The 22,286-nt window shown below is 47.2% G+C and overlaps 1 protein-coding gene across 7 annotated transcripts in view; it reads right to left on the bottom strand.

Moving 5' to 3' along the window:
• Positions 1–44: 44 nt before the first annotated feature.
• The window catches only part of GARRE1 (granule associated Rac and RHOG effector 1), a 112,802-nt gene continuing 90,560 nt past the window's right edge, over positions 45–22,286 (bottom strand). For 5 of the 7 annotated variants that reach the window (XM_064274073.1, XM_064274076.1, XM_064274074.1 and 2 more), the window contains 8 exons: positions 21,427–21,552; positions 19,215–20,239; positions 15,527–15,692; positions 14,619–14,756; positions 12,474–12,552; positions 5,087–11,769; positions 3,302–3,475; positions 45–229 (listed from right to left, as the gene is read on the bottom strand). In XM_064274073.1, the coding sequence (XP_064130143.1) occupies positions 11,461–11,769; positions 12,474–12,552; positions 14,619–14,756; positions 15,527–15,692; positions 19,215–20,239; positions 21,427–21,552 (1,843 nt within the window). In that variant the 3' untranslated portion in view covers positions 45–229; positions 3,302–3,475; positions 5,087–11,460. Of the gene's footprint in view, positions 230–3,301; positions 3,476–5,086; positions 11,770–12,473; positions 12,553–14,618; positions 14,969–15,526; positions 15,693–19,214; positions 20,240–21,426; positions 21,553–22,286 lie in introns of those variants that run through there. The other 2 variants (XM_064274075.1, XM_064274079.1) reach the window with 2 other exon arrangements.

The following is a 22,286-nucleotide window of genomic DNA, read 5'->3' on the forward strand; positions in this document are numbered from 1 at the left end:
CGCTCCCTGCCCGGGCTGCCGGCTAGGGCGACCTTGCCTGGAGCCATGGATCTGGGCTCAGCTTGCCTTGCCCTGCAACTGGACTGCCGCTTGCGCTACCACTCCGTCCGCCCCTGCCCCAAAGTGGCTAGAAGGCAGAGGCCTAGTTTCCCATTCCCTGGTCTGCTTGTTTCGTTCTTTCCACAAATTGTCTTGAGCACCTTCCGTGTTACAGGTAGTGTTCCAGGGGCTGTGGATACATAAACGACAAAAAAGTAAAATATATGTTAAGTCAAAAAAAAAAAAAAAGCCAAACCCAGTGCCGTCGAGTGGATTCCGACTCATAGCGACCCTATAGGACAGAGTAGAACTGCCTCATAGAGTTCCCAAAGAGCGCCTGGTGGATTTGAACTGCGGATCCTTTGGTTAGCAGCCGTATCACTTAACCACTACGCCACCAGGGTTTCCAGATGTTATGTCAGATTTACCACTGTAAATTCTATTAAGAAAAACAAAGCTGGAAAGGAGGTTGAGATAAGTCCAAAAAACCAAACCCATTGCTGTCAAGTCGATTCTGACTCATAGTCACCCTATAGGACACAGCAGAGCTGCCCCTAGAGTTCCCAAGGCTGTGATCCTTATGGGAGCAGACTGCCACATCTTTCTCCCACATGGGTTCCAACCACCAACATTTTGGTTAGCAACTGACTGCTTAACCACTGCACCACCAGGGCTCTTTGGGGCTGAGAATAGACGTAATTTTAAATAGAACAGCCGACTCACTGGTAAGTTGCTATCTGAGCAAAAATCGAAAAAGGTGAGGGAGCAAGCAAGCCAACTGGATACCTGAGGTGGTGCGGGGCGGGGGGGGGCAATATTCTAGGTAGAGGGAACAGCAACTGCGAAATCACTAAGAACGTGCTCAGATGTTCCAGAAGCAGCAAGGAGGCCAAGGTGGCTGGAGTGGAGTGAGAGGGAAGAGTGGTAGAAGATGAAGTCAGAGAAGGAAGGGAAGGCAAGATCACACAGGGCATTACAGGTCATTGTAAGAACTTTGGTTTTTATTCTGAGAGATGGGAAGCCACTGGAGGTTTCTGAGCTGAGGGGCATCATCCTACATGTTTTACAAAAGATCACACTGACAAGGCAGTGGGGCCAAAGTCAGGACCACAGTTAAGAGGCTCCTGCTGTGTGCAGGTGGGAGACAAAGGTGGCTTGGGTGGTCAAGGTAGCAAGAGGGAGACAAAGGTGGCTTGGGTGGTCAAGGTGGCAAGAGTGAGACAAAGGTGGCTTGGGTGGTCAAGATGGCAAGAGTGAGACAAAGGTGGCTTGGGTGGTCAAGGTGGCAAGAGTGAGACAAAGGTGGCTTGGGTGGTCAAGGTGGCAAGAGTGAGACAAAGGTGGCTTGGGTGGTCAAGGTGGCAAGAGATGGACATGGTGATCTGGATATATTGTGAAAGAAGAACTGACAATTTCCTAGTGAAAGAAAAAAAAAGTCAAGGATGGTATCTCATTTTTTATCTGAGTTCCTGGAAAAATGGAATTGTTATCAACTGAGATGAAGAAGGAGACCTCGTGGCACAGTGGTTAAAAGCTCAGCTGCTAACCAAAAGATCGGCAGTTCAAATCTACCAGCCACTCCTTGGAAACCTTATGGGGGCAATCCTACTCTGTCCTTTGGGGTTGCTATGAGTTGGAATTGATTTGATAGCAATAGGTTTGGGTTTTGGTTTAAGATGAGGGCTTCATGAGGGGCAAGTTTTTGGGAGAAGATCATGATCTCATTTTTGGGTATGCTAAGCTTTCAAAACCTATTCAACATCCAGTGGAGGTGATGAGTTGGATACTTGTGTCTGAAATATGCGGGAGCAAGGGTCCAAGGTCGAAAAAAAACTCGAGAGTCGTTAGTGAATAGGTAACATTTGAGGTGATAAAGCTGAATGAGAGCCTGGATGAGAGGGATTGAGCACAGGCAGAGAGAAGAGGTGCAAGAACTGGGCTCTCTTGAATTGAGCTTCTCCATCACCCAGTTCCCCCAGCAAGGCCAACAACCCACAGAGTGCGCCCTGTTCTGCTGCAGTCCTGGGTCTGGAACCTCTCCTGGCCCACCTCCCAGATCCATGCAGTTGCCACTACCTCTGGGATTCGGCTTTTCTCTCTCTGACCAGAGTGAAGTTTCCCAATTTGGGGTCTGTCTTAATCTGGGTTCTCTAAAGGAGCAAAACCAGCGAAATGTATATGTAAATAGACAGAGATTTACTTCAAAGAAATGGCTCATATGATTGGGAAGAAAGGGCTCATGTAGTTGTGGGGGCTAACCAAAAAAACCAAACCCAGTGCTATTGAGTTGATTCTGACTCATAGCAACCCTATAGGACAGAGTAGAACTGCCCCATAGAGTTTCCAAGGAGTGACTCGTAGATTCGAACTGCTGTCCCTTTGTTTAGCAGCTGTGGCACTTAACCACTACGCCACTAGGGTCCCAAATCTGTGGTTCAGGAGGTAGGCTGGAGACCTCTGCTGGCTCATGGGATTGCAGGGACTGGTGAATCCAAGATCTGCAGGTTAGGTGGCAGGCTGGAGACTTCTGCAGGTTTATCTCCCAAGAACCAGATGACAGGTGACAAGAAGAATGCAGAGTTGAAAGAGCTTTGCCAGAACCTCCATTTATATACCAGGGGCCCACATCCCCAAGGAAACTCCCCTTTCAACTAATTGGCTGATCACATCAGATCACATAATGGTAAGTGATTACATTATATTACATTATGGAACAGCACCCAGTTCAGTGTCTGCCAAACCACTGAGAATCAAAGCCTAGCCAAGTTGACATACACCATTAACCATCACAGGACTCTATCAATGAAGAAGGAAAATGAGCGACTAAGGACCAAAAAAATGAGAGGACACAGGACTTTCCAGGGGACAGTGCTGCCAACATGTCCCTTCCTTGTCCAGGGGAGTTTCAGGCCAAGTATCAACTCGTAGATTTAGCTGAGCTTCCATACTCCAACACAACCCTGAGGATGGTGAACACATCTGTCCTACTGGAATTCCTGAGAAACGCTCCACCAGTGTGTTTCATCCAAGTCAATAAGTTACCTGTCTACACAGAATAGCGTTCCCACCTCTAAATCCTGTGTTTCAGAGCAGAATCTTGGCCAATGGGAAGGCCAGTCTCAATAGCCATTGCCCCATCACCAACTTCCCTCTGACTCTTCAGATGACCCTAGCCCAATGGTAACCACCGAGGCCCTTTTTCTAGTAGATTCTTTTTGGTGGCCAGGGAGGATGTCTGTTGTCTTTGTCTAAAACCACTAACCTCCCAATCTCATGTTCCTTTTCCCTCCAGTTCTGCACCAGGGATAAGCATATGACCCAAGCCAGACGAACAGGATCCTTTCCTGGAACCCTGGAAGCAGCAGGTGAAACTCTCGGCTCTCCGTAGTGTTAACGTGTCTTTCCGAAAGCACAGACTTGAGGTTCAGTGCCTAGTCTGAAGAAGAACAATGAAGAGAATGACCCCTGGAGAGATGCCAGAGTGAACCTCACAGGCACCAAGTTCCTGGGGCCAGGTGCCTCTGCTCTGCCTGCAGCTGGGACATGAACCAAAGATTCTCCTTAGTGTTTACTGTTTTGAGTTGAGCTTCTGTCATTTAAACTTTAAGTCTTTCCGAAGATTTTATGGCTCTGTACCTGCCCACTGCCACAGTGTCTTCTCCAATGTCCTTTCCCATCCACCCAGTTCACAGGAGCAGTTTCGGGCATTAAAGCAGAGGTAGGAGGGGAGATCACTGATGATTGCCTTCTTGAAGGTTTCACTTTCTGTTTTAACATTCCATAATGTACACCTCCAGCAGTATGGCTTCGGTGAGTCCCAGCAAGGTCAGCTATTCTAAATTTATTCTAAAATTCTAGAATCTTCAACAATTCTGTATTGCACAGGACTCCATAGTATTTAAAGTGAAAGTTACACTGCAATTCCAAAGTTACATTAATTTTCTATGGTAGCAGAAAATTAAGCTTTTATCTGGAGATCATAAAACACACTAGCTAAGGAAAGAAAATGCAAAATAGTAGTAGAGAAAAGGTCAGTCATTATTAATTGAAAGTCATTTACCAGTCAACTACATATGGCTGCCACCCTGACCAGCTTACTCTGTGCAGAGCTCTGTGCTAAATTCTCTCTCATGTAATGTCGTAGCAGTATGAGGGATACCCTGCTGCCCTTCCCATTTACAGAGAGATTAAGGAATTTGAAAAGGGCCAACCTGCTACTAAGTAGAGAATCAACCCAAGGCTGCCTGATTGCCGCACCCCCGTTCTTAATTACAACCCTCTCCTGCCTGCCACTTCCTGGCTCTTCAGCCTTAAGAAAAAGGTACAGGGCAAGTGAGGGAAGAGGCAAATCCTCCATCACCCCAGTTCTATTTTAACATCAGCCAGGCCTCTACATCACTGATAAACAGGGTAGAATTTTACAAGTGGAAAGAGCCAACAATTGCGTCCCAAATGGCAGGGGCAGCATGAGCAAAAGCAGAGAGGGAGGAAAATCCAATGACTGCATGACACTGGTCCACTTGGATTGGGTCCAAGGATCTGTGTAGGGCAGTAGCAAGAAACCCCCCCAAAAAGATAGTGTGTGGGAGGGTGATCACAGAGGGTCACCTAAGTGTGGGGGTGGCACCGCCTATCAGAACCTTGGAGAGTAGAGTGGGATCTGCAGTTTGGGAAAACATCAACATAACTTTCGGGAAAAATTGAGCTCTACTGTTTTCTACCATCGTCACAACTGCCACATGTTGTGCCAAACCGTGTGTGCAAACCGCAACCTACGGTTCAGAATTACTGGGATATTGGGGGCAGTGAGGCTCAGAGAGGTCTGACTGACTAGAACCGACAGAAAAATCTGGTTCAGAAGGTCCAAGAAACTCCAGCGTCAGGCACCTTCAAGTGCCCTCAGCAAAACAGTCTAAGTCCGGAGAGAGGAGGGGACTTGACAGCAAAGGCGAATCAGGGAATTCGAAGACAAGCATTTAATTTCAGAGCCAAGAGCAGCCTAGGAAAACATCGGGCTCCCAAGGAATATTCGTGAAACCACACTTACTGTAGCCTGAGGTGGGCACAGTTCCGAGAGGCCCATTTAACAGATGCGGAAGCTGAGCCACAGGCACTTAAATACATCAGGCCTTAATCTGGGCGGCTAGACAAGGGTCAGGCAGGATCCAGAGGCCAGCGGCCGACTGCCGTTAACTGGCGTGAACGTGGAGGTGGGGCGGTTACAGGGCTGCAGTTCTGGGGCCGGAGTTAAGGAGCCAGGCGGCGCTCGGGTTCCGGAAGCGGCACACCCACACCGATCAGATTTTCCGGGGCCGAGCGTCTACCGGGGACGCTGAGTCACGGTAACCCGCGAGGACCGGCCGACAGCGCCGCCTTCCGGCACTCTCCTGAGACAGCGGCGCAGACTTGCCTACGTGCGAGGAAGGAGGAATCACGCGCAGGTAATGATGGGGCGGCAGTGTGCGCGTGCGCACGAGTATGCATGTGCGTGCGGGCCCGCACGTCCGATCGGAGCCAGGCGCGCGGGTATGCGCATGTCCCCTCGCCGGGTCGGGAGAAGGAAACAAGCTAACGTCTGTGCCTCCCAGGTTTGGGACGGCCTTAGTGTGCGCATTGCGCATGTTCCGGGCTGAGCAGACGTGCGCGTGCGCAAAGAGGAGTAGGTGACTGAAGTCGTACCTCTTCCGGGTCTTCTCCGCAGCGGTACTTTCAGCGAGTCTTGTCGCTCCCAGACTTTCCCCGTTCGTCCGTTGCCAGGTCTTTAAAATTTTTTATCCTCACACATACGCGCGGGTTTGCACGAGAGCAGAACCGCATACCCCTGACTGCAGCTGCTAATGCTAATCGCTCTTCGCAGCTTCGTACCGCTCTGCTCATTTTTTAGTCCAATGTGAAAGTCGATTTTGAGTTTTGCTCGGTATTAACAGTCTGCCTTTCGCTCCAGCAACGTCCGCTCGTATCGCGCCTTGCGGTTCCTAGCGAACCAGGCTCAGCGGCGCCGGGTGCTGTCCTGCATCCTGGGCTCTCATGGGACATTCGTTCTAGTGGGAAAGACAAACACAAGCACACAGAACCTTCCGAGATGTGCTCCGTGCTATAATGAAAAAGCCAGGTGGAGGATGGGGCTCAGGCCGGGAGAACTGGTGGAGAGGCCCGAGCAGGGAGCAGCCTTCAGAGCACCAGGCAGGAGGCCCGGAGGGCACAGGGCAGGCTAGTGGAGGGAGCTGGCGAGCACGGGGAACCCTGAAGCTGGAGAGGAGGCCAGGCAGGAGCCGGGGTGAAGGCAGTGGAGATGTAAGAACATGGTGGAATTTGAGTGTTCACGGGGCTACTACGTTGGCCTTGCTGAGTAATTGAATGAGGGGAGCGAAGAGGAACAGAGTATGTTCTAAGATTTTTGCCTAAACAATTGGGTGGATGGTGCGTTGTGGGTGTGTGGAGGGTTGGGGAATCCAAGGGCTTGGATGTGAGAGAACTTGGTAGGGATGCTGAGACAAAATAGCCAGGAGTCTAGAGCCTGGTTACTGGGTTTATTTGACTCTCAGACTACATGAGATCAGTAAGTGACTACAGATAGAGGGGCTAACCTCAGGTCATTCCCAAAATGAGAGCAGAGGGGTGAGGCTTCACAGAACCTAGGTGAGGAGGAAGTGCCTGGCCATCTCAAAGGCTGCCAGAAGGTCAGGCATCCTTTGGATTTGGCAAAATGGATATTGTTGGTGACCTTGACTAAAGGTTGACTGGAACGGGGAGAGGACATAAAGGTAGGGGGAGGAAATGGAGCCTGTGAGCACAAAGGATCTGGATCTGTTCTGTGCAATTCCGTAGCCACGTGTGGTTACTAAGCACTTGCAATGTGGCTAATCTGAATCAAGACGTGCTGTAAGCACATGACGATTTCAGAGACTCAGTATAAAAAAAGTGCTGTACTACTAGCCACAAGGTTGGTAGTTCGAACCCACACAGAGGCACCTAGGAAGACAGGCCTGGTTATCTGCTTCTGAAAGGTCACAACCTTGAAAACCCTCTGGAGCAGTTCTCAATCACACCCGGGGTCACCATGAGTCGGAATCTACTTGACGACAACTAATAGCAGTATGAATAAAAGAATGTAAAATTTGTCATTAACTTTTTCCATATCAATTACATGTTAAAAAATATTTTGGATTGGGCTAAATGCTATTAATTTCACTGGTTTTTACTTTTTGATGTGGCAACTAGAAAATTAAAAATTGCATGTGGCTCGTGATTCAGAGAGGAACATAAAAAGGGAGTGGTAGCTGAAGAAGGAGATGGACTCGGGAGATATAAAACAAGAAAAACATTTAAGGCTGAGGCATATTTGCAGGATGATGAAAATAAGCAGGGGTGACACAGAAATGGATGACTCAGGAGGGAGGCAGAACTGCGGGAATGAAGGCCCTGGGGAGAAGAGACAGATACAGAGCGTAAGGGTTTCTGATGCTGGTGGTCTAGTGGATTTGACTGGGAATTTGATGCCCTTCTCACCTCACAGAGGAGCCCTGGGGTTAAGGGTTTGGCTGCTCAGAGGTTCAAACCCACCAGCAGCTCTGCTGGAGAAAAGACCTGGTGATCTGTTCCCATAAAGATTACTGCCTAGGAAACCCTATGGGGCAGTTCTACTTTGTCCTATAAGGTCACTGAGTCAGAATCGACTCAGAGACATACAACTCACCTGACAATGCAGTAAACCGTCAGGACCTCAGCTGAGTGTGAAGAAGGGTATGTTGGGGGTTGAGGAAAAATGTTAAAGCTTGCTACCTATTATTACACTGATATTCTGTATTTTTGTGCTTTTTTTAAGACTGAGTTTCAAGGCAGGGACTGTAACATCTTTGCAGCCCTGGCTCCTAGCAAGGGCCTGGCCACTAGGTGAAATGAATAAATGTTGAAACCAACAAAACTGATACAATCTCTCTCTCCTAGGCCCACATCTGCCACTCAGTCCCAACTTAAGCCACATCCAGTTCTGTCACAGACACCCAGAAGCCTGGGCCTACCCCTGTGGATTTTAAGACCAGCTCCCTGTGTTGCTTCCAGGGGCCTGTCCCAGAAGTTGCTTGGACTTCCCAGTACCTGTGGTCCACACGCTTGGCTTCTTTGGCAATCAAGGAGCACTGGAAAGGTTTCTTTCCTCTTTGTCTCCAGATTGGGAGGCAGGTCCCAAGAGTGGCCAAACAGTGTACAGACAGCCATTGTTTCACAGCCCCATGGCTGGCATGTGGCATTTTGGCTACACCCTTGGAGCTGGAAGCTATGCTCTCCAAGGAGGCCCCAGATGGGAAAAGGAGGGTCACAAGCCTCATGAGGACATCACCTCATGTGTGTCCTCCACCATCTCTCAGCTGGGCTGTCCCCAGGCTGAGGCCACTGAGGACCCTCTTGGAGCTTAGTTGTAACATCTCTCTACTTCTGTTCCTGCCCATGGGTCACCCAGCTGGGGCGAGGGGACTCCAGTCTTCACTGCTACAATCAGAAGTCAGTGAAAAGTACTAGGTGCTAAATTAAATAGGAACACAAATACATGCATTTTGCCTGCCAGAATTTTAATATGAACTTTCAGTTTATTCCTTAGTACACTCATGTGATACGGCTGTTACTAAGCAGCTTTGTCCTGAGGTGCACTTGGAAAGCTCTGGGACATGGTCCCTATGCTCAACTTCCGGGTACCTCAGCAGAAGAAACCTGAGTGGTACTTACACTGGTAAGTTATACACTAATGCTCACTCGTACTACTCCTTTTTCCTAAATTCATGAAAAAGTTCAACCCTGGGTCAGCTCCTCAGAGAGGCGGGGTGGGCAGCTCACAGTGCCCATGTTTGGTGGACGTGGGTGGTGGCAGATCACAACCCAAGGAAAGCGCTTTCAGGAGACAGGCTCCTTCATCCCTACATTGGTTCCACCTGTGCAGAGGCTGCACCCAGCTGGGGCCTTAATGAAGTCAACAGGAGAGGTGTGGTGGGTTGTTCTGCTTCCTGTCCACCCCCCAGCTCATCCTAATACTCTTGTCTTCCCCTGGCAGGTCTCAGTCAGAGGACAGGATGACGTAAGAACCCACCCAAATGCAGGACCAGGCTTTTCAAAGTAATGAATTAAGCGAGACTTCTGAGATGGTGTCAGCTGCACTTCATTTTAAACAAAGATACAAGGTATTATTAAATGTATATTTTTAATAAAGCCAATGGTTATTTTACTTATAGGAGCTTTAAAAGTAAGATACAAAATGCAGAGTTCCAGTTTGGAAGCGTTCAACTATTCACACTATGTCCTGCTGATGTCCGAGCAAGGCGGCCACGCAAAGGACACACACCCACACACGAACATACACATGCGCTTTGGCGAGACCCCTCTGCCGAGCGCAGCACCTGGAATTACCAGTGTTCAGAGCAAGGTGGTGCTGAGAATACAGCACCTACATGGAGACCACACAAACAGCTTTACACGGTCGCCCAGCCCACGGAGATGCACTTACAAAATGTCTTCCTTAATAGAGAAAAATTGGAAAGTGATGACGGGGTTGGGAATCAAGGACCTCTATCCAGAATGAGGTCTTTCGGGAGGCACTATTAAAACAAGAGTACTTCAGTATAATAGAACTTGAAAAACAGGGTGCTGTGGACACATTACTGAAGGAACTAGAAAACTATCTTAACAAATGAAATGGCCACAAACAACTTCCACAGAGAGGAGTGTGCACACCAGGACAGCTACTAGACGAGCTATGCAGGGCTGGTGCAGAGCATGTGCCTGAACCAGCCTATGTACAAAACAGTTCGTTGTAAACACGGTGAGGTGAATGTGTGGAACCTATGGTGACGGTATCCTAAGTACAGGCAGCAATGGTATCCCCACACAGCACAAGACAACACCCAAGGCTTGGAAACAGCCTGGCAACACAGGACTAAAAACTCAGGTGGCTGGGGTCAGACACCCGAAGGGTTCTCTATAATCTGTGTGTGTGTGTGTATGTGTGTGTGCGTGTGCGTGCACATACATATATATATTTATTTTTGGTATTTTAAAATATAAATTTAATTATATTTGTAGAAAAATGAGAACATAAATGTGTTATTACAATCTTTGCTGGAAAAGCTTATATGGAGTTAGAAAGAATAAACCATTTATTAGTAGTTAACATATATTAAAATGGCTTAATGATTTAAGAAAATATAAAAAAAATATTAATACTGTCAAACTTTCATACCAGAAAATATTATGGATTTTTCTCAGACTTTTTCAAAGATGAAGTATGAAAAATTTAAATAAGTTTTATATAAAGAACTTTCTGTAACCTCAATTAATATACAGTGGGATATGTCTATTCTATATAGATATACTTATTTTTTCTCAATTTAAGCACCATTCAATTCTTCTGGATCCATTCCGGTTGGAAAATATTCCTAAATCCACAGGATGTTAACTATTTAATGGCACATGTTAACTGAAAATGAGGTTTTTTGTTTGTTTGTTTTTAAGGAAAAGACTTTAATTCCTAGCTACAGCTTAGTTGGTTTGTCTTCTGAGCCAGTTCCCAAGTGTCTCTGTGCAGCCCCCAGCCACACCTCTACCTTCTGAGGACTGTGACGACGCCTCTGGCCGTGCGTGGAAGTATCTGAGGTGCTGGTTTATCCTGCACACGGACAGCAGCTGGCTGGGTCATCTCCACGTACTGCCGGGAACATGCCTCCGACATCTGTTTTGCGATCCCACTTTTGTAAATCTGGTAAGGCTGCACCTCCTGGGTGCTGCCAGGGTGGTGAGGGACTGCCCTCCTACAGAAAGCCCACTGATTGCTTCTGCCCACACAAAGTTCATAACTTGCCCATTTTATCTAAGCTTAAATAAAGATAGTGTTGAACAAATCTCCAGCCACAACATTTGCTGTCTTAAAATATTCGATGCATTTTAGGCAGGAGATGTTTTAACTAAATACCTATGAGAAAAATAGCCATAAAATACAGTGACTGATGTGGTTATCACTCAATGTGTTAAGGAGGGAGTTTTGGGAAAATGGTCAGTTTTGCTCTCAGCTTTCAGGCCTGATGCCTTCCCAGCACACACAGTGGGACTAAAAACTTTAAAGCTATGTTTCTCAAAGCATAGTCTGGCCCGCCTGCATCAGAATCACCTGAGGTGCTTATTATGCACGCAGATTCCCAAGCATCCCCTGGAGGGTCAATACCTCCATCTTCAGCTGGCTCTCCAGGGGTCTGATACCTCCAAAGTTTGAGAAGCCAGGATTTAAAGGCTTGGAGCTGCCAACCACCTGGGTCCCCAAGCATCCCTGGCTGGGACAGGGGCACATTGGTATTCTTCTGGGGAGCTGGTGTCAGCTAGTCAGCCCTGGGGCGGGAACAGTGGTCCCAACAGCTCTGAGAAGGTGGGCAGGCTGGCACTGGGTCAGTACTGGGGCAAGTAGGCTGGCCTGCGCTCAGCCTTCCCAGGGAAGGCCTTGAAGCCCTTGGGTGCTGCCTTGTGTGCTGGTGGGGGTGGGGGCTGAGGCGGGGTCTGCACGTAGGTAAAGGAGGCGGCACTGCAGTCACTGGTCGCGGCCCACACCGGAGACTGCAGCATCTGCATGGTGTCGTTCCACTGGCTGCTGGGGCTGGCCACCGCATAGAGAGGTGTGCTTGGACTCGGCAGTGTGCTGGGCAGTGGGGAAGTGTGTTGCCAGGGTGCTTTGGGCGGCCACGTTTTGGTTTTGTTATCCTGAGAGACAGAATAGCATTCTCAGTGGACTTACCCTCTTTTCCTACCTCCCCAGGTCTCTGGCCCTTATTTCCACCTAGGAGGCAGGGTGAGACCTCCCCCCGCACCCCGGCTCCCCATGGCCCTGGAGCAGCACTGTCCAATAGAACTTTATGCAACAAAAGAAACGTCCCTCATCTGCACTGTCCAATGTGGTAGCCACTAGCTACATGTGGAAACGCTGCTGGCGCAGTGGTTAAGAGCTGTAGCTGCCAACCAAAAGGCCGGCAGTTCGAATCCACCAGGTGCTCCTTGGAAACCCTATGGGGCAATTCTACCCTGTCCTATAGGGTTACTATTGAGTTGGAATTCACTCGACGGCAACGGGTTTGTTTTTTTTTTAGCTACATGTGACTAATGCAACTGAGGAACTGAATTTTTACTCATCTCTCATTTAATTAAATGTAAATAGCTATACGTGACTAGTGGCTATCATTCTGGACAGCGGAGCCATAAAGTTTCCTCTGCATGTGGCTTTAAGTAAGCTGAGAAGGCTAATCATTCAGACAAAACCATGGGTGAAAAGTTAACTTAAAAAAAACGTTATTCACCACAAGCAAAGCAGAAGCACTCCTTATTATGAGGCCCTCTGAAAAATAAAGCTCTGGAAGCTTGCTATGGTTTGAGGCAGCCCCTCCTGGCAGGGAAGGGCCCAAGACAGATACCTGGTTCATGTCTTCCACAGTGGTGAGAAGAGGTGGTGAGGGCAGCGTGCTGGTCTCCTGCTCTCCACTGCTGTGTTTCCTGAAAACCAAGAGCTCAGTCCAGTGATGACCTGGTCTCCCGCCCACCTTACCTCCAGGGGACACTGAGCCACTTGGCTCCAGCGTCTCCAGGCTCCAGTTCTAGGTGGGAGGCCTTGGATCCAGATCCACTGTGTTCAAGGTAAGAGGTGGGTCAGCCCTTGCAAAGCCTCACAGGTGGGTGGTGGTGGGTGAGGCAGGCATTGCTTACCTGCTCTCTCAGAGTACCCCAGCTCTGGCTTTTTGTGAGTTTATTCAACAGATATTGACTGTTTACTATGCACTGGAGGTATGTGACATACAAACAACAGGCCACTAGTTTTACTTACGACACGGACAATGGTGAGTGAAAAAAGCCGGGGGTAGCCCGATCACAGCCAGGTACAGTCAAGCTCTGTCAGCACTCCCAACACAGACAGTGGTCTCTGCAGAGAGGTGGGACTAGAGAAGACTTTTTTTTTCTTCTCAGATGTCTCATTGGCCTCTCAAATTTAATATGCCTAAAGCAGAAGTCTTACTGCCCAGCCTGGCTCATACCTGCTCCCCCCTGCTGTCCTCTCCATCTCAGTTCCCAGCATCCCTTTCACAGATGCTCAGGTCAAAAGCTTGTAGGTCATCCTCGATTCTTCTCTCACAAACCCCATGGCCAAGCCCTCACGGTCGCTCCCTCACTGTGATCAGCTCTCTGCTTGTCAGATAGGCCTTCTATGACTACCCTTCTGAAAGCAGAAAACCAGCCTCTCCCTGCACGGTCTGTCGCACACCCTGCTCTATTTTTCTTTATAGCACCTAACCTTTTGCTTAACTCTTCCCCCATTCAAATGTATGTTCCATGAGGGAGGGAATTCTGTTCACTGCTGGTATCACCAGTGCCTGGCACACGATAGGTACCGCCACTGAATGAAATGAATTAACTTCTCTGAGCCTTAGTTTCCTCGCCTGCAAACGGGGTAAAAATAGAAACCCATATCATATGGAGGTTGTGAGCATTAAGAAATGTACAAAAAGTGCTTAACCTAGGCCTGGCACACAGAAAGCAGCCAAACGTGTGTTAGTGATCCCTGTCATCACCACAGATGCCATTCTGTGTATCCTAACTGGGTGCCCTTCAGTCTTTACCTACCTGTTCCCCGTTGCGTATTCAATGAAGCCTGACCCTGTGACATGGTGTCAAAGAACATGGCCTCCCTTTCCCTGCCCAGGTGGCCCTGCACTCTCTCCCTTCCCAGCCACGTCCATCTTGCCACCACAGCTGGCCCCGTGGTTCCTCACACCTGCAACTCTCTCTGCTTCTTTCTATTCACATTCTTCTCTTATTTTGGGGCCCATTTTAATTTTTGTGACTACTTTTGAAAACGTCTTAGATCTTCATATACTATATTATTATTTTTTCAACTCTGAAAACCATTCTGAGGTCATTATATCCAGTCCCACCTTGGAAAGACAGAAGTTCAGGGTCAGAGGCCAAGCCCTTATCTGTAGTTGAATAGCCTGTTGGTGAGTCCTGACAGAACTTGGCTGTCCTGGCCCCGCTCGTCCCACTGAGAGGGCTGCTTCCTGGATGGCAGAGACCAGCATTGGCAGACCCTGTGTCCCAATCTTCCCCTGCCAGTCTCAGTGGTATTCTTAGCTATCACTGAATGAGACTTACGTCAGCAAAAACCCAACCCTACGTAAGTCACTTGGGCTACAAGCCTGTGTGGTGTCCCCATAGAAAACAAAAAAACCAAACCCATTGCCATGGAGTCGATTCTGACTCATAGCGACCCTACAGAACAGAGTAGAACTGCCCCATAGAGTTCAGGGAGCGCCTGTGGATTCCGACTGCTGACCTTTTGGTTAGCAACCATAGCAGGCCTCAGCAAACCGAGACCGGCTCTTCTTGGTGGAGAACACGTCCTGAAGGTGTTCCTGAGAGGCCTACAGCCAGTATTGGGATCAGGATTCCTCTGCTTTGTTCACACAAAGCAGACTGGGAGAGATGGGGCTACTGTTCCCTCTAGAGAAATAACTGTGGGAGAAATTCACCCGCCCTTCTCTCCTCTCTTTGGTAGAAATCATTCATACCTTCTTTGTTTGACTGCAGCAACAAGGTCAGGCCCTGAAAACATGGAGAATAAGCTGTCTCCGTTGGCGGAGGATGTCTCATCGCTTGAGCTGGCTGAGTCTCCCTGAGCGCCTGACCAGCCACTGGATAGGCCGTCCCTAAAAGCCAAAGACAGAAGCCTCCTATAGCCAGCCTGGACACTGGCTTGACAGCCCCAAGGCCAGCCACCACCCTCTACCCAAGCCCTAAAAGAGCAGTCTTTACCCTGTACTCATTTCATAATCAAATAGTGGTCTCGTCTCACTTCTAAAAACTCGAGGTTTTCTTCATTCCCCTTATTATAAGAGCAACACATATTCCTCTCAGAATCCTGTAGTTTGTATATGAAATTTATTTTACAAAAAAGAAGTTAGGATGGTTTTTAGCTGTCCAGATTTTCTACCCAGGTAGCAATAAGGGACGTGAAAGATAACCCCCCAGTTGTCTTTATGATGAAAATCCACAATTCTCTCAATACACTAGAATCTGAACCATACCCTGTTGCTCTGTGTAGGCTCCAATGATAGTATTCCCTAAGCCACATGGTTCAGAGCCACACTCATATCAGCATAAAGACCATACGAAACACAGAGTTGTTTCACAAATACCGTCGAATAAGAGCCTTGGCCAGGGCTGCAGTCTGCCTTGAAAATCATCAGTCTGTACTGATGGAGTGTTCACTGGGGCACATCATGCCACATCAGCATCCTATGGTCAGTCACAAAATCCTGACCCTCTGAAGCTTTAACCGTGTGTCACTCTCACTTGGGGGTTTGTAACTACACTGTGCCTGACAAGAACACACAACGGCCACAGAGCCTCCTTCTCACGGGTTCCATGGAAGACATCAGTTCCCACACTTGGCTTCCCTGCCATACCCCACACTCACCCTTCCGTGAAGAACTCTGGTAAAGGCCAGGTCCGGTGGGCATCATCCATGGGCAGCCAGTTGCCCCGGGGGTTGCCTGACCTGCGGCCATGTTGGGCTTGCCGCTTCTGCTGCATTGCCTGGCTGACTCCTGCCACGTAGCGTGCAAACTCTGGGTCTGAGCCCACTGTGTTGAGACAAAGGAACGGGCTAAGTCTGGGGCCAAACTGGCCTCTTGGTTCCTTCTCTACCCCCTGAGAACAATGAAAAGTGGCCAGGGGCTCCAGGCCTATGGTTCTAGGCTATGCCCAGCGCCCTTCTAGGAAGAGATGGGGGCTTTCAACACATAGGTCTGACGTTGGGGTATGGTCTGTGCAGGGACTGTCAGCAAGGGTTACGTCTAGGACAGACAGGCTGAATGTGAATGAAAGACAGAGAAAAGAAAAGGGCTTGATTTATCATGACTAAATTTTAAAGACAAACACTAGTTACTTCTAATTTTTCAATGTTTGGTTCTGAACTTAGAAAGTCAGATGATAACTCTGACCAACGCATAACCTGCAAGTGGTTATCAAAGCATCAGGGTTAGCTATGTAGAGAATAACATTCCACTTCTACTTGGGCCAAACTTTTGATTCAGTGGGCTTAGACCCTGAATGTTCCTGGATACTGGACGGCAGACCTGCTCAGTTTCTGAAAGTAGTAAGGGGCAAAAATAAGATGAAATTTCAGGTTCTATGAAGAGGTGACAGGAAACACTGGACAGAGCTGGATAAGGACATGCAGGGCAGGACACATGGAAGCAAAACCAGCAGAGATGACATTTAAACAAAGAGTCAGACAGATGTGGCAGGAAAATATCTATGGGTAACAAACTGAATACGATTCAGCAGTGTGTAGTTCTTCGCTTCATACCTGGTGGAAGATGCTAGGGCACACTCCTCTCATCATAACTGTCATTATTGTTCTCAAGGCCCTGCCGTGGGGCCACTGCATGAGGCTGCTCAGACAAGGGGAGAGTAGGGCTGAGATCAAGGCCACCCACCTTAGTAGGTCAAACCATGCCCGCCACCCCCAGAGAGGGTGCCTTCTGTACTTCACCTGCCCAAAGGTGCGCCCTTCCTTAATTGGCACAAAGGGCTCTGCAGACCTTATGCTCTTGGAGAGGAGTCTGTAGGAAGCTACATCAAGGACTTGCAGGTCTTATTACCAAGAAACACCCAGAAGGAAAAGCTAGCAGGATTCATAGACTAGGGAGGTAAAAATTGTCAAGCCTCAATAGATGGTAAAATCCTGCCGAAACCCTGGATTTAGTTAGACTGTCATGAAACGTACAGACCATTTATCATCAATTAAGAAAACGTGCAATGCCCACCCATCAGCAGCAGCTAGGTGGGCCTGCTCTGAAAAAGCAGGGTAGAACTGCACATCCTTCCTAGGTCCCACGGCTGTAGACAAAGGTTCCCTAGCTCCACCTACCCAAGGACAGCAAGAATAAGAAGGCAGAAGCAGCAGTATGAGGAATTTTTGGAAGACATAAGAAAGCATTTCCACTTTTCATAGTTAATGCTGGGGTGTTTTTAGCATGGAATCTCCTCTTCTGGTGGTATTATATAAATATTTATTATATGTATTTACAACAGTTTATAGTATTCCTTCTGTGAGTGAAATATATTTACCATTTCCATATAATGGAACTGATTTTTATGTATTTTTCTTGCATCTCCCCATTTTACTAGACTCTTACTAATTCCCTAAGTTTTTTATTGGGGAAACATTTTCTTCCCAATCCTATCACCAGCAAAGAGATGTGGCTTTTTAATCTATTTTTCCTAAATCTTATACTATACCACTTATTTCTTTTTTGTCTTGCTGTATTTGCTAGGAAGTTCAAGATAAAGTTATATACTACTGGTGATTGCAGATGTCTCTATCTGGTTTCTGATTTTAACTGAAATGATTTTGTGTTTCATCATACAAGATGCCATCTGCTCTTGGTTTTGGTAGTCTTTTTAAAGAAGTTTCCTTCAATTCCTATTTTACTTTTATTTTTTAAGACTCACTGGTGTCTTTTAGTGAATATCTTTACAACATCTATTGATCAGATCAGTTTTTCTCATTTAAATGGGTGACTGTACATGAACAGAGTTCCTTACACTGAACTACTCTAAACCCCTGATATAAACCAGATTTAGTCACGATTTATTACTCTCTTGATACATTGCTGGCTCTTCTCGCATCCATCCATTTCCGTAAGTCAGAAGTTCTACAATTTGCTTTTTAATACTATCCTTACGAAGTCTTCATGGTAGAGTTATGTTGGCCTCATAAAAAATGAGCTGGGGAATTATCTTTTTCTGTGCCTGAAATAGTTTAAATAACTTTGGTTTATCTGTTCCTTAAAAATGGGATGAAAGTTGGCTAAGAATCAACTGCTCCTGGTACCTTTTTCTCTTAATCCCTTCTCTTGAAATAGATCTAGGTGGGTTTTCCACCTCTTGGTGCAATTTTGGTAACATATGTTTTCTTAGGAAATCACTTATCCTGTACTGTTTTCAAATTTGTTGCCTTGAAGTCGTATGTAGTGATCTCTTCAAATGTTTTTAACCTCTCCTATGTCTTTGTATCTCTTTTCTCTTTCCTAATCTTGTTTTAATTTTGTTCTCTCTTAATTAGGCTCACAATAAATTGGTTTATCCCTTTAACTGGTCTTCTAAGGATCTACTTCTAGATTTATTTACAATTTCCTTTTCTTTTTAACTTAATTAATTTGGGTTTTCATCCTTAAGGAGTCGTCCCTGGGTGGTTCAAACACTTAAGCACTCGACTACTAACCAAAACTTTGGTGCCTCAAAAAAAAGGTCTGGCGATCTGCTTCTCAAAGGCCACAGCTTTAAAAACACTATGAAGTGCAGCTGGACCGGACAACACCTAGTTTGATTTGGGTGGTACAAACAGTAAATGTGCTTGGCACCTTGGAAGAAAGGTTTCAAGATTTACTTCCAAAAAATCAACCACCGAAAACCCTACGGAGGACAGTTCTACTATGATACACATGAGGTCACCATGTGTTGGAGCTGACTCCATGGCAACTGGTTAATAGTTAAATCCTTAATTAATTCCCTCTTTCTAGTTCATTTTTGTTTTGTTTCTATGTTCTTTTTCTGATTTCCCAAGATGACTCGGGGTGTGTGTGTGTGTGTGTGTGTGTGTGTGTGTGTAGTTTTTTTTTTTTTTTTTTACAGTCTGGGCCAGGAGAAGCTGTATTCTGTGAAGGCAGGAGAGTGCCTTACTACTTTTCGTGGTTCTTCAGGGTCCTAGATGCTTAGGCAAAAAGGAATCACAAAGAACAGATGTGTAATCAAGAAAAATGTACCCCCCATAGGGTCAGCTGCTTGGCTCCCAGGAATGAGAAGGCCCACAGTGGAGTCCGCTTGAACTATGAAACTTTGAGCAATTCAAGTAACTTCTCTAAGCCTCAATTCTGTCCTTTATAAAATGAGAAAAATAGTTCTGCTTACCTTCTCAGCTCATTCTCACCAGTTTCCCACTCTTGCTAGATCTGCCTCACGCTTACCACCAGACATCGAGAAAGGGTCTTTAAAGGGGGGAGTATGTCATTTCACTGCCACAGTGAGGCTGTGGTGGAAGGCCATGAAGCCCTCAGTGATTACATTTTATGTTCAAACCCCAGGAGGGCCACACATACCTGCTGGATCAAAAGGCAGAATCTCTCCCAGCATCCCGAAGACTCCATCACTTTGGTCACGGTTTGGCCAGGTGTTATTTCTAGGTCCCTGTGGTTTCTGTCCCAAAACCTCTGACATCACATTATCCATATAGCTGCTCACCAAACCCAAGCTGTACAAGTCAGAACTGAGATCAGATATGCCAGGCCATTGGCCAAGAGGAGACAGACCTGCTCCGACAGGCTGTGCTGGCTGCTGGGATGAGCCGTGGACCCATTTTCCAGGTACCCGTGGCTGGGGAGGGGGCTGCTGAGGGCCAATGGGTTGGAGCAGGTGTTGGTAGTATTGGACCTGGGGTTGTTGCTTTGGGGACTGCTGCTGAGGTGCCAGCCCCAGCTGGGGTGTCAGAGGTGTATGTGTCCCAGCCGGGGGGGCGCGTGGAGGGGGCACTGGCAGTGGGGGCTGCTGTGGCTGCACGGCTCCTGCCTTCTGTTCAGTCACTATGGCTGTGGCAGCAGAACTATGCCTTGTCATCAGTGGGGAACCCTGGTGGGACTGGCTCATGTTAAAGCCCGAGAGAAAATCTATCACCTCCTGCATTTCCTGATCGGTTGGTAAGTTCATACCCTTCTCGTCCTTTCCGTCATCACCATGCAGGAAGTTCTCTGGCCTCTCCATGAGAAAACCATTGGCCATTTGATGACCAGAATTCTGAGCTGACGGTGAAGCGTCTGTAGTTCTAGGGAAATTACCAATGTTCAAGATGCTTTGTAACCTTGTATCAATATTACTGGATATTTTGGCCTTCTCTTCGGAACATCCAGCTATGAAGATGCTTTTGGAAGGGGTACTTGGGATGGAATAATTTGTGCTGCTGCTAGAGCTGGTGCACGAAGCTTTCTTGGTGAACCGGGATGTCAGTTTGGCAAATGTCTTCTGGAGGCCTGAAGATTTGTTTCCATTTCCAGAAGGCAGGTCAGCATGATTCCCAAAGTCACATATCTCTCTTTGCAGCTGGATCTGAATACAGGGTAAAGCTTGTTCCCTTTTATATAAATTATTATTAAAAAAAAAAAAAAAAAAAGACGAGTATACAAATTAGACAACGAAATGGACCTTTCTGTATTTAAAAAAGACATTTAGAACAATAAAGACCTCTCTGATTGAAATCAGGTCTGCTTGTTGTATAGATAAATGAACACTCAAGGGTTTTAAGTATACCTAATTTAAACACATGCTGTCTGTATTTATTAGGTATGTAGTGTACAGCACAGGGCGGGGAAAACTACATTAGGATTCCAGCCTGAAGAGTTTCAATGAAACCCTCCAACCGTAGCACTGGTGAGCAAAGCGTGCCGAGAGTGGGGATGCACGGGGCAGAGGCCAGCTTTGTGGCTGGAGGACAGGGTCCAAGAGTCAGACAGACCCGTAGAGGGACAAGGACAGATCTGCACAGGACAGATCTGTGCAGGACGGAGAGGAGGGTGGGGACGACTTGGGATACTACGTGGCGCCATCGTCCTTGGAAATATTTACAGTTGGTGCCAAGAACAGACAGGTGTTACTCCCAAGGTTTTCTGAGCACTTTTTTCTGTAGTGAAAGAGAGCTCTAGAGCTAGGGCGACGGGCAGGGGATGGAACTGAGGCAGGTGAGTGATGGCTGACACTGGGTAAGTCATTTCACTGTTCTGGGTCTCTGTACGCTAATGAGTAAAGAAAGAGGGAGGGGGCCAGGCCAGATGTTTGAAGTCCCTACCAGTTCTAAAGTTTAACAGTTCATTAGGAGATAATCTGGCAACTGTCAGCTACTTTCAGCTATAAGTAAATGTCACGCAGGATCTAAGTAGATTTTGTAAACATTTCTCTGTCCTTAGTTTTCTGCCCTTAGGAGAATATAAGTTGGGTTAAAAGTCCTTTTGATGGGTAAAGGGATATCATATCTGCAACTTATTCTCATATGACCAAAAAGAGGCAAAAATGTTAACTACTTTGGGAGTCTGCGTATAGGGCACATGGCAGTTCTCTGCACTATTCCTGCAACTTTGCTAAACTCTTACATTATTCCAAATATAAAAAGTTACCAAAAGTTCTTTTCTGCCTTATTTATCCACATACTGTACTATCACTGACAAGAGGACACCTGAGATTGTATATGGTTACCATGCCCCTAGGTGTGGACCTGAAAGCAAACCAAGGGCACAGCTAATCCAGGTGACTGACATGGACACCCACCTCCCTGCCCTCCAGCGGTTTAGGTCCAGCACAGCTGTGTAGAGCACATCTACCAGACCCAGCGTCTTCTCAGGATCGAGGCTTCTCTGCAGTAGTGACATCGTAGCAGGGTCTTCTTTCAGGCACCTAGGCACAAACGAGACTGTATCAGTCATGGCTGTAAATCTCTGCAATGGTGTTCCAAGCATGCCTCATGAAAAGTCTATGCTTTAGGCACCCTCCCCAAATTAAGTAATTATAAGAACATTTAGAAAATGACAGGACTAACACTGGAACCTGCTGCTCCACAGAAGGACGAGAAAGGAGGGAAAGTCAGGAAAGCTATAGGGTCTGCAGTGTCTATGGATTTCTGACTATCTAGAGTCTGCATAATGAAGAGAAGGACTCAAGAAGGGGGCTGCCTTCCAGGGACCTTAATGCCCTCTTGCTGTCCAACATGCACTCCAGCCTGACTTCCTGGAATCCCTGCTGAGTCTGTGGTCTGCCACAGTATCTACTCCTTTGTTAACTCCCCTCCATAATTCTCTTGCCCCCCCCTTCCTCTACAACACATCACACCTGTACCTAAGAAACTGAGAAAGAATAAGAGAGGAAAAAAAACCCTCACTGTCTGCCCCTGGGCCCAACACAAGTTTCAGGCAAGCAACAACAATTAATTTTTGTGCCTTCCCATAAATTAATTTTTCCACTTCCCAAGATCATGATTTTACTCCTCCTCCTTCTGCCTCAAAGCTCTGATGTCCCGGTCACCTCTCCCATGTTTTCCTGTCTCAACTTCACTTGTCCACAGGCAAGCAGATGGAGCTACTTCATCTCCCCATCACTAATTCCACCAATTCACCTGTTGCACCCACACACCC

Source organism: Loxodonta africana, chromosome 21, assembly GCF_030014295.1.
Source record: "Loxodonta africana isolate mLoxAfr1 chromosome 21, mLoxAfr1.hap2, whole genome shotgun sequence".
Taxonomy (NCBI): domain Eukaryota; kingdom Metazoa; phylum Chordata; class Mammalia; order Proboscidea; family Elephantidae; genus Loxodonta; species Loxodonta africana.